Raw genomic sequence first — 12,500 nt, 5'->3', positions numbered from 1 at the left:
AGAGAGAGAGAGAGAGCGAAGCAAAGAGAAAGAGAGAGAGAGAGAGCGAAGAGAGAGAGCGGAGAGAGAGAGCGGAGAGAGAGAGCGGAGAGAGAGAGCGAAGAGAGAGAGCGAAGAGAGAGAGCGAAGAGAGAGAGAGAGAGAGAGAGAGAGAGAGAGAGAGAGAGAGAGAGAGAGAGAGAGAGAGAGAGAGAGAGAGAGGAGAGAGAGAGAGAGAGAGAGAGGGAGAGAGAGAAGAGAGAGAGAGAGTGAGTGTCACAAGCAAGAGCTATCACACTCAAAATGCCATGACCAAGCCCACAAAATTATTTTAAAACAACCAAACTCGCAGCCTTATTCACCAGTCCCCAGCCACGCTCCGTCTCACCACGCATACAAAAATCCAACTTCGAGCTAGGATGATAAGAATGATTATAGTGATAGCGATAAGAATGATAAGTGTAATAATAGTAGTAATAATAATGATGATGATGATGTTGATGGTAATGGTGATGATGGTGACAATTAATAAAGCGTAAAATGAGATCGAACAGATGAATAACCGCATTCCTCCCTCTGTTGCAGCCGCCGCTCCGTGCAAGAGACCAAAGCATGGGACGTGTTCCGCACGACGCCCCCGTCCAACAGCTCCCTCTCCGAAGACGGCCAGAAGTTCCTCGAGTTCACAGTGAAATGCCTCAAGGTGAGTGGGAGGGCTGGGCTGCCTCGGCCAGAGAGCGAAGCCGTCTGGTGAAAGGAAATGATTGTTTTGAAAGGGATTTTTGATTTTTTGTTTGCATATTTGGTACTATTAAGGCCCTATCACACTATCACTTTTTCCGTCATTTTTTTGCGTTTCCGAATGAACTCTCGTATTAAACTTTCGAATTTCGAATTCATAGGAAAATTCCGAATGAATTTTCGTTTGAAGATCGTCTGATTCATGTAAACAAGCATGGCACTGTCGGAGTGAGGTCCCGGAAATCACACGAACATTCTCATACATATCACGTTATTTTAAAGAAATATGATGATGTATATTGTGTATACGAATGTTCTAAAATATTAGCTTACGTTTACATTCACTCATCCTATCTAATTTATTAATAGAATTAGATCAAGACGGAAACGGTCGTAACCGTCTTCGTCTGGGAGGCGTTCCGTTTGCAAACGATACTTGCGGAGAGCCTCAATTCCAGACGGAAAAGCAGAAATTGACGGAAAAAACGATTGTGTGATAGTACCCTTAGGTACTCGCATTTATTTTTTGTTTATTTATTATTGTTATTATTATTATTATTGCATATGAAGTCTACTAGGTACTCGTATTTATTTTTTTCTGTTATTTTATTAATTTTAATGTTATTTTGTGTATCATAAAGTCTGTTAGGTAATCACGGATTAAAAAAAAGTGAATTGCTTAAAGTTGATGAAACGCCTTATATTGGCATATCTATCTTATCTATCTATGGTCTTGTTCTCGTACAGGTGTTCACCTACCTGCTCACATTTGGAGTGGTGTTGACAGCCGGTGTGATCACGAAGGCGCTGGTGTTGCTCATGACGTCACAGTTGAAAAGTGCGAAGAAACTCCCGATTTGCTCCAAGAGTGACCACCAGTTCAGTAAGTAGGCCTACTCTTGCTGCGTCAAAAGGGTGTGGTAATATTTCTGTGATTTTGATATGGAAAGAATGCTGTTGCTTTGGTTCTTTTGTGGATTTTTTTTTCGTTTTACTACACATAAAATATTGAGAGCGAATCCGAGGGAGAGAGAGAGAAGAGAGAAAGAATGAGAAAGACAGAAGCAGGGAGAGTCACAGTCAGAAACAGAATCAGAAAAAAAGAGACAGACTAATAGATACTTACATAGACAGACCGATATGCAATATACACACGCAAAAAATAGTCATGCGCAGATAATCAGTGGGAACCGAAGAGGGAGGACTAAGGATTGCGAGAGATTGCATGGAGCACTTTTCCCACACTCAGCAGGTCAGTCACTGGCTCCTCGCAAGCGTCACGAACACAAGATGTATGTTGAGGAATTGGCAGCAGGAAGAAAGAGGCCCAGGGAAAAGGGACAGGGGAAGAGGCTCGGAGAAAGGGCACAGGGAAAGAGGTTCGGGGAAAAGGGACAGGGAAAGAGGCACGGGACAGGGTGCAAGCGAGAAGGAAATGCCTTTTAAAATGTCTTGGAGAGACATGGAGAAGGGATAGATCAATAGACAAGTGTGTGTGTGTGTGTGTGTGTGTGTGTGTGTGTGTGTGTGTGTGTGTGTGTGTGTGTGTGTGTGTGTGTGTGTGTGTGTGTGTGTGTGTGTATGAATTTGAAAGAGAAGATAGAGAGATAGATAGACAGACAGAGACAGTGAAATGCAGAGGTAGGGCGGAAGTATCTGACATCATAGTAATAAGAAATAACCAGGAGATGAAAGTGTTCCAAAAAGAGTAATTACCTGACGGCGGGAAGGGAGCATAAAGAGAGAGAGGGAGAGAGGGCGCCAGGGAGGGTGTGGCCTGTGGCTGTTCTTGTCGCTGTCCCGCACAATGGCTGACCTTCTGGTTGTCATGTCTCCCGGAACAGCAGTGCTTCGCTGAGTCGCGGTTTCGCCTCTCGGACAGGGCCGCTGCGTGCTTCATTGTGGGAGCTGTGGATGTTGATGAACTGGAGGAGAATACGGAGGAATTGTCGTATATTCTGTTAAAGGGGGAAATGAGTGGTGGAATCTTTGTGATACGTCTCTCTCTCTCTCTGTCTGTCTGTCTGTCTCTCCCTCTCCCTCTCCACCCCCCCCCTCTCTCTCTCTGTCTCTCTCTCTCTCTCTCTCTCTCTCTCTCTCTCTCTCTCTCTCTCTCTCTCTCTCTCTCTCTCTCTCTCTCTCTCTCTATCTCCCCTCCCTCTCACCTTCTCCCTCCACACATCCCAAAACCTTAATTCTGCTAGTGATGGGCGTCCAGAGAGGGAAAAACTCGTCCCAGATTTCCGCTTTCTGTCGTTAGGAAAGACCAGAAGGGGCCTGGGTGTAACCAAGATCAGTAGATGAATTATCAATAGATGTATCTTGTGATCTTGGGCGTGACCCATCCCCACTTCCACGAGTGATAGGGAGAAAAGTGATAGAAAAAAGGGTGTGGTTTTGTTTTTCCGAAGTCCAACTGTATACAAAATGGGTAGAAGGACAAACAGAAATCTGTTCCAGAAACAAATCTTATCCTTTTTTTAAACATACTGTTCCCCCTCTTTCTCAGCCTCACAACCACAAAGGTAAACCACCAAGTCCTTCGAGAGAAAAAAAAATCGTAATGAGAAATTCTTCACGGCCTGCTAGTGGCTTGTGTCTGCAGCCCTCCTAAAGGATAATTATGTTTGGGATAATGGTAGTTGAGTTGTTAGGGAGTGACAGTGTCTTTGGTTTTACCGATACGGCGTTAATTACCGAAAAACGACTTTTTTCTTGTCTGGATATGTGTATACTAGTCAGTCATCACCTAACACGCAACAGCCAATCATCACCTCGCCTTTGATAATCAGACATCATCAGCAGGTATCCACTAACATTAAGATCTACTAATGCTACTGCGTCCCTTGCACGCTGCCTCTTCTGCGCCTTCATCTGGCTCCCATTGCGAACGGGTCACTCTCGACCGAGCTTCAGGTAATCTCTCTCTCTCGGTCACGCTTTTACCTTTTTAAACTTTCTACGACGGTCCACTTCAAACTCTTGGCGCTAGTTTTTGGTTCGCAACTTTTAATTGTTCTCGTTTAGGTAGCCTGCTGCGGAGTTTTCACATTTCTGAAGCTTTTGATGACTGTCATTTTTTGGCTTATGATACGCGTGATTCGAATGCTCGACAGTTTACAGATGTCTGTCTGTTTTCTCGTCTTCCTTTTTTTCTTCTTTTTTCTTTAGATTTGTCTATTCTATGACACCTGGCAGTGATGAAAACGCTATGATTATCATCATCTCTCATGATCCGGGATAATACGGTGTCTCTCCCTCCAAATGTACGGTCATCATCGTCTCTTATTGAGGCCGAGGTGCAGTGTCCCCCCGACAGATGGCGGCGCCGACAGCAGGTGGCGCGCAAGCAGCAACGACCCTCTTCTCTCCTGCTCTTCCTTCGCCTGCTTCCGCCTGCCTGGTCGTTACACCTTCGCGTCGTGTCCCTTGTCTCGATTATACTAATTAGGATCCTAACAGCAGATCAGCGCCGCCGCCCTTGAGCCGCGAGTCATTAAAAGAAGAGATTGAAGGAAGGGGAAGAGGCATCGTTACGCTTCTTGCTTGCGGTGATCCCCCTCGTTGTTGTCGGGCTTGCCTGTCTGCCTGGTTTATTTTTCTTTGATATTTACAAATATTTTGAAGCCAGTTTCCCCAATGAATGAGAATCCGTTTTTGCACTTATGCCAGAACGCCCCCCACTGCTCGCCACGCCCACAAGCAAGGCCAGGCGTTGTCATCAAGTAGTCTTTACAACACCGCAGATTCCTTACCTGCGTCGGTTGCGGGTGTGGTTGTGTGGTTGGGACGTAGGTGGCGCAGACAGAGAGGTGTGAATGTGTGGTGTTGGCGGAACAAACACAAGCTAATGTGGTTTTGGAAAATCGTGCAGGTGCGGCGGCGATGCCTTTGTCTCTTCCTCTTGGATGTCTGAGGTCTCTTCCTCTTGTCTTTGTCTCTTCTCTTTCTTTATCTTCTTTCATCTCTCCTCTCCTTCCTACTATTTCTCTCTCTCTTCTCTGCCTCGCCTCCTCTCCTTTCCTCTCTCCTCTTTCACCCTCTTTATCATACACCGATCCAAGACTTTAACATATTGCTGTGTATAATAGTCCCGTTCTGAAAACTCAAAAGAGAAACATCAAACACGGTTGGTTAAAGCCACGACTCTTATCGCAAGGTCGATATCCCATTACATTAGCTTTGTAAATCAACAGCTATGCTCTTTGTAATCCAGACCGCATTGTGGCTGGGTGAACGTGAGTGTCAGCGCCGGGTGAACGATTGAACGACTGGACGATTGTGTCCGTTCACTCAACCTTCGATCAGATTGCGTCGGCGTTGCTTCGTCATCCCCCCCCCTCCCTCATGCCTCTTCGTCCTCCTGCTGCTGCTCCTTCTGTTGCTCCTGCTGCTGCTCCTGCTCCTGCTCCTGCTCCTCCTCCTCCTGCTCCTCCTTCTCCTCCTCCTCCTCCTCCTCCTCCTCCTCCTCCTGCTGCTCCTGTTACAGCTGCTGCTGCTCTTGTTAATGCTGTACTTGCTGCTGCTCCTCCTCCTGTTACTGCTGCTCTTGCTGCTGCTCCTCCTCCTCCTGACGTTGCTGTTACTCCTGCTGCTGCTGCTGCTGCTCCTCCTCCCGCTGCTGCTCTTTGCTGTTGCTCCTCCTCCTTTCCTCTGCTTCCCCGTCTTCTTCATGTGTTTTTCCTCTTCCCTTCCCTCCTCCTTCCTCCATCCCTCCGGCCTTCCCTCTAACCCCCCCTCCTCCTTCTCTATTCCTCGCTGGGAAATTATTTCGAAATTATGAGTCTTCGCGTAATGCATTGCAAAGAATACCTTATGGTCGTGAGTTCATGCCGTTGCTTCTTCACCTGAGTGTTTATTTCCCGGAGCTCGCTGTGAGAAGACTACTGGACCTGTTACCCAATCCGGATTTAACGCGGGTATTCCCAGGTTAAAGTAGACTGTGGGAGATTCCGGGTTGAGTAGACGATACTGTAGCTGACTTTTGTATTAGTTGTGGTAGCTGAAGTATCTCTGTCCATAGGGAAATAGCGAAAGAAGAAAAAGGGTTTAGTAACGGTGGTAATGATGAAATAGGAACAGATAAATATTGCTTAACGAGAAAACATATCTTCAGTAGTAGCATTACTCCTGTCAGATAATAAGAGAGAGAGAGGAGGAGGATTAGAGAGAGGGAGAGAGAACAGACAGACAGAGACAGGCAGAGGCAGATACAGACAGGCAAAAGGAGAAGCAGAATGTAAGACAAAAAGAGAATGAAAGCGAAGCGGCAGAAGGCGAAGTCATAACTGTTTTGAGGCGAGAAAACAGTAAGGACAGCAGTAGGACGATGATTAAAAGGGAAAGAATGTCCGACCCGCCAGCATTTCTTACGGGACAAATTTAAACAGGTGCGCAAGAACACGGAGGAGGAATTGGAATGTAAAGTAGAAGAAATAGTGGGGGATTAAAGGAGTTGAAGGAAACGATAAATAATGCAAGGAGATAAAAAAGTAGTGTAAGGAATTACGACTCAAAGCAGATTTCTCAGACTTTATATCTTCGTCCACTTGTAGGGAGAGAGATTGGATTGAAGAAGACGGGAATCAGGTGACTGCGCCGAGGAGGAGGAGGAGGAAAAGGGAATATGGGAAGAGGAGGAAGAGACATGAGAGGACGGAAGAAAGGGAAATAGGACAGTGGGATAGGAAGAAAAGAGAGGGAGGAGGAGAGTGAGAGTGGGATAGGAAGAAAATTGGAGAAGGGGAAGAGGACGAAGGAATTCAGAAAGGGGAGGGGAATAAGAGGAAATGAAGAAAGAAGAGGAAACAGGAGAAAGGGACAATAGAGAAGAAAAAAGGTAAGAGGAAAAGGAAGAAAATGGGAAGAAGAGGAAAACGATGAGAAAGGGGAATAGCAGCAGCAGCAGGAGGAGAGGGAGAGGGAGCGAGGTCGCAGGAAAAGATCAAGGAGAAGAGAGCCAACAAAGAGACGTGGAGAGTGAGAGTGAGGGAAAGAGTTCTAGACCGGACAAAGAAAGGTTTTTGTGCTCGTGTGGCCTCAGCCTTGGGAGGCGTGGAGGAGCAGGGGGAGGGGGCGAGGACCTGGCTCTCAGGAATGTCTCGAGTTGGATGATGACGAGGAATTTGGCGGGAATAGGAGGCATGCTGGAATCGTCGTGGATGTGCGTGTGTACGTTTATGTGTGTGTGTGTGTGTCTGTGCCTATCTGCCGTTGTGGTTTGTACAAGAACTGAACATGCGGATGAGTATGTATATGTATAAGTACGTTTTTGCACTTACGTGTGAATGCTCATTGAGCGTGCACACGTACAGTACTTGCATGCGTGCGTGTGTTCGTGTGGCGCAACGTCGAGGCCCGTCGTGTTGCCGCCAGTGAAAGTCTAATGACGGAGTGGGGAGCTCCCCTTCCCCTTCTCCTCCCCCCCTCCTCCTCTCTCCCTCCTTTCCCCGTCTCTTCTCCCCCTCTCCCTCTCTCCTTCCCCCTTCTCTTCTCTCCCTCTTCTTAACACTCTTTACCTCCTTCTCCTCCCCCGCCCCCTCTCTTCCTCCTCCTAACCCTCTATATCTCCTTCCCCTCCTCTCCCCCACTCTCACTTTTCCTCCTCCTCCTCCTCCTCCTCCTCTTCTCTCCTTCCCCGCACCCCCTACTTCCAATCCCCTCCCTCCTTCCCCTTCCCCCAACCCCCTTCCCCTTCCCCCGATCAACAAGTCGAGTTCCGAGCCATTTCCTGCCTCGCTCGACCTCTGATTTCCCGCTCAAATCACCGGCGGGAAGAATGCGCCGGAGGAGGAGGGGAAGGGAAGGCGAAAGGAAAAGGAGGAGGGGGAGGAGGAGGGAAAAAGAGGAAGAAGAGGAGGAGGGAAGGCGAAAGGAAAAAGAGGAAGAGGAGGGGAAGGAGGAGGAGGAGAGAAGACGAAAGGAAAAAGAGGAGAAGGGAAGACGAAAGGAAAAAGAGGAGAAGGGAAGACGAAGGGAAAAAGAGGAAGAGGAGGAGAAGGGAAGGCGAAAGGAAAAAAGGAAGAGGAGGAGGAGAGAAGACGAAAGGAAAAGAGGAGGAGGAGGAGAAAGGAAGACGAAGGGAAAAAGAGGAAGCGGAGGAGGAGGAGAAGGGAAGACGAAAGGAAATAGAGGAGATGGGAAGACGAAGGGAAGAAGAGGAGGAGGGAAGACGAAGGGAAAAAAGAAGAGGAGGAGGAGGAAATAAATGGAATACGTAAGGCAAGGTATAATGAGGAGAGTAGGAGGGAGAAGGAATGAATACGTGGAACAAGTAAGGGACGGTGAAGGAAGGGAGCGAAAAAAGGGAAAAGGGACAGAGTGAAAGAAGAGAAGATAAGTGGAATGATTAAAGGAAATAAGAAGAAGGTAGAGAAAGAAGGAAAGGAAGGGATAGAAAAGAGGAGGACGATAAGAAGATAATAAGTAAATCCAAAGAGAATAGACAAAGGAAGCGACCGAAGGGAAGAGGGAAGGAGAGGGAGAAGAAAGGAGAATTAATCGAAATGAATAAGTGAAGGTGAAAGAAGGCGAATAACCTCCATCTTCTCCCTCTCATTTTTTTCTGCATGAACACATTGTCATGCGCACGGCTTAATCTCATGACGTCGACATAATTACGGGGGATTTGAATTGACACTTTCACGCCAAGAAGCAGCGTGACAGAAGAGGATATGGGGGGAGGGGGTGAAGGGGGGGAGGGAGAGTCTTCTCCTTTCACCCCTTTTGCCGGAACAGCTGCTGAATAAAGGTCAAATCTGTGTTGGGGGATGATTGCATTTTATTCAGCTTGACGCATTGCTGTGGCAGGCTGGAATGTGTGTGTGTGTATGTGTGTGTGTGTGTGTGTGTGTGTGTGTGTTTGTGTGTACGTGTATGAATGCATGAATTTCAGTTAACCCCCTTCGAACACCAAGAAGTAACCCCCTCGCCCCCCCCCTACCTCCCCCCCCCCCGCTAAGCTGCCTGAAGTCGGTCCTGTTCGTGTCCCGCCCTCTGCCCACCTGTCCCAGCCCACCTGACTCACCCTCCCCACCTCACCCACTCGCCCACCTCCGACTAGTCTGCTCTACCCCTTCCTCATTCGTCGTTCCGTTTCATTACGTATTATTCCTTTTTCTCTATTCTTTTACTATTCCTTTTTTCTTTATTTACAAAGTCCTTTCTACTTATCACTTATATATATATTTTTTTTTATATTTATATTTATTTCTGGTTGACCGCCATTATCTGTGACTTTCTTTCTTTCTCCTTTCGTTTCTCCCCCATTATGTTAATCTAAGTCACCATAAAACTCAACGGCTCCTCCTCACCATCCGCCCGTCACTATCCTCTTTTCCCAACCGTGAGACACTAAACGACCTCACCATAAAACCGAAACTCCCCCCCCCCCCACACACACACCATTAGAACCTATAACCCCCCAACAATCAAGCCATTCTCCCGCCAATAAATCAACCTGCATTCACCATGAAACGGAATTCTCCCTCACCATCGCCACTACAACTTGATCGGCCGTCACTATCAAAGCCCCCCCCCCCCCCCCCTTCCCACCCCCCCTCCCCCCCGGCCAGAGGTAACGGGACCAGCAAGGCCGCCCGGTGCAGCGCGGCCGGAATCCACGGAGGTTTTACTCGGCTCCATTCGCCTCCTCCGTCTTGCCATTCTCCGGTCTCCTTCTGCGGTCTCTGCTTCCACGGCGCTTCCATCTCTCTTCTGGACGCTTCTCTGGCTTGATTTTTGTTTTGTCCTCGCTCCGTTTTCTTGTATTTATTTTATTTATTCATTTGTTTGCTTATTTATTACTCTTTTGTTCGGTTGTCTCTCAGCTTCTGCGGGTCGAGATCTATCGTCTCTTTCTAGGAGAGTGAGAGAAGGAGAGAAGAAGAGAGAGAGAGAAGGAGAGAGAAAGAGAAGGAGAGAGAAAGAGAAGGAGAGAGAAAGAGAAGGAGAGAGAAAGAGAAGGAGAGAGAAAGAGAAGGCGAGAGAAAGAGAAGGAGAGAGAGAGAGAGAGAGAGAGAGAAGAAGAAGAAGAAGAAGAAGAAAAGATAAGAAAAAGAAATGGGAAGAGAGAGGAAAGACACAGTCAGGCAGACAGCCAGAGACAGATCGCTAGACAGACAAAGACAGAGATAGGCATAAGGAGACAAGGCAGGAGGCAGGAGAGACGTGGAGGAAGGGGAAAAAAGAGTCGACCTTGCGCTAGAATGTTGCTCTGCGCCGCCATCGCCCCCCCCCCCCCTCGCAAAACCCCCGCTCAGCCCCCTTTCTTCTCCGTGCGGAAAAAAATACGAAACTTAAGATTTCAGTTTCCTTTTTTTCTCTGTCGCTGGCTAACGTTCTCCTCGTCTCGCACTCTTTTATCAGATTCTGGCATTACTTCCTAGCCTTCTGATAGCCAATTTGAACGCTGCTCTACCGATGACGCAGTATTTTACGACTATTCTTATTACGCAATGCAAGAAAATAAAAAAAATATATATATCCTGTGATTAATATTCATTGAAAATATTTCCTGGGATTAAGAGTCATTGAAAACACATCCTGTGATAAATATTCATTAAAAATATATCCTGGAATTAAGAGTCATTGAAAACATATCCTGTGATTAATATTCATTAAAAATATATCCTATAATATTTCGAAGTACAACAGAACGATGACACAGTTAACGCGATAACAAGTAAACAAGATAGGATGCTGGCGCTGCATCTTAAGTCGACGCTGACGTCATCTCCGGCGAGAAACGGGATGCAGGACCGCGCGAATCACGATTATGACTCTGCAGTGTGATTAGGTTGAATGCAATGGCTGAGACCTCCGTTAGGAGAGGAGGGGAGAGGAAGAAGAAATGGGAGGGAGGAATAAGAGAGAGAGATAGATAGAATGGGACACACACACTCACGCACACACACACACACACACACACACACACACACACACACACACACACACACACACACACACACACACACACACACACACACACACACACACACACACACACACACACACACACACACACACACACACACTAGCTTAAGTATGTATCAAGAGAACTAGACATATGTTGATATTAAAACACATACCGAAGCATCGATTGAGACACATGATCCGAACTAGATCACACCAAGGCCTACGGGCTAAGACAAAGAGAGATCACACCCGGGAAACTGTCAGGACTGGAGCAACAGACGCAGGGCATGAACAGGGCAAGAAATCGACAGGAAACGGAAAGAGCAGCGAGCGAGCGGGCAGCCCGGCGGAGACCTTGTACGAGCCGTCACAAGAAGGGCGGGAGTGGGCGCCTCGAAGCCCGAATGACGCTCTTGATTTCCTGCCTTCGTTTGGTGGGCGCTTGCGTTGCCTTGGCCATGTCGTCGCTTGTGTATGGATTTATCAAGGCATACGTGTACGTCAAATCTTTATTTTATAACACTATTCTTTACTGTTATATTTTGTTTTGCTTCTATCATTTTTAGCTTCCGTTTCCACTCCCTCTTTCACTCCCTCCCTCCCTCCCTTCCCCCCCCCTCTCTCTCTCTCTCTCTCTCTCTCTCTCTCTCTCTCTCTCTCTCTCTCTCTCTCTCTCTCTCTCTCTCTCTCTCTCTCTCTCTCTCTCTCTCTCTCTCTTTGACTTCCTTTGTCACACGAAGCCAGTGACTCGCTCGTTTCCCTTTCCCCTTCACCTCTCACCCCTCCATCCTCTTCTCCCCCGCCTCCGATTAAGGACGAAAAGCAGCGGTTGTTATTAAGTTAATGATTAATTTTACGGAGCAATTGTAAAGAGACTGTTATTTGGAAGATAAGAGGGAGGGAGGGAGGGAGGGAGGGAAACAGAAACGAAGGGAAGAAGAGTGAGAAAGGAAGAGACAGCCAGATGGTGGTAGTCAGTCAAACGGCCCGAGATGGATTGATAGATAAACAGATCGACAATCTTGTAGACTGATAGATAATATATAGGTAGATAGACAGGCGACCGGCGCCAACTGGCACTCCACCTGCATTCGGTGTCTGCTCCCTCTCCCCTCTCCTGCTCCTTCACCCCTCCTCCCGAGCCTTTTGCCTCCCTCGCTCTCCTTTCCCTGCCCCTCCCCCTTCCCTTTGCCCCCCTTCCCTTCCCTTTGCCCCCTTCCCCTTCCCTTCCCGTTGTCCCCATTTCCCTTCCCTTCCCTTTGCCCCCCTTTCCCTTCCCTTCCCTTTGCCCCCCTTTCCCTTCCCTTCCCTTTCCTTCCTTCCCTTCCCTTTGCCCCCCTTTCCCTTCCCTTCCTTTGTCCCCCTTCCTTCCCTTCCCTTTGCCCCCCTTCCCCTTCCCTTCCCCCTCCCCACTCCAACCCTTTGCCCCCCCTTTCGCCTCGCTCCGGCCCCTCCCTCTCCTGCTCCCATGACCTCGCGCCAAGAGGCGGTTGTCACGGGGAAACAAAGATCACCTACTCCGGATCTCCTTGCCGGCTTCCGGGTGCTCGCCGCGGAACTTCCGGCTTTCGCGAATGTGCGGAGAAAACGCGCGCGCGTGCATGCGCCAAAGCACAAAGGCATGACTGAACATTCAAGCGCGCGGAGACAAATATAAACATAATCAAAGAATCATATTTCAGTAGCTATAATAAATTTCCACTTTCTTCTCTTACTGGGCGACTCTAAATGAGTAATCGCAATAATGAATGAATAAATAAATAAACAAAAAATAAATATACAGTATTTATCCAACGTAAATTGTCAGCAACCAACTGCACCAACAGATATTCAAACACAACAATAATAGCAGTAGATGGTGGTGA

At 47.7% G+C, this 12,500-nt stretch overlaps 1 protein-coding gene across 11 annotated transcripts in view; it reads left to right on the top strand.

Annotated features, from left to right (window-relative positions):
• The window catches only part of kkv (hyaluronan synthase-like protein kkv), a 73,199-nt gene that overhangs the window by 25,903 nt on the left and 34,796 nt on the right, over nt 1–12,500 (top strand). For all 11 annotated transcript variants that reach the window (XM_070125469.1, XM_070125464.1, XM_070125470.1 and 8 more), the window contains exons 3-4: nt 565–682; nt 1,468–1,603. In XM_070125469.1, coding sequence (XP_069981570.1) covers nt 565–682; nt 1,468–1,603 — 254 coding nt within the window. The remainder of the gene's footprint in view (nt 1–564; nt 683–1,467; nt 1,604–12,500) is intronic.

This window comes from Penaeus vannamei, chromosome 9, assembly GCF_042767895.1.
Source record: "Penaeus vannamei isolate JL-2024 chromosome 9, ASM4276789v1, whole genome shotgun sequence".
NCBI lineage: Eukaryota > Metazoa > Arthropoda > Malacostraca > Decapoda > Penaeidae > Penaeus > Penaeus vannamei.
This window is presented reverse-complemented; position numbering and strand designations above follow the sequence as displayed.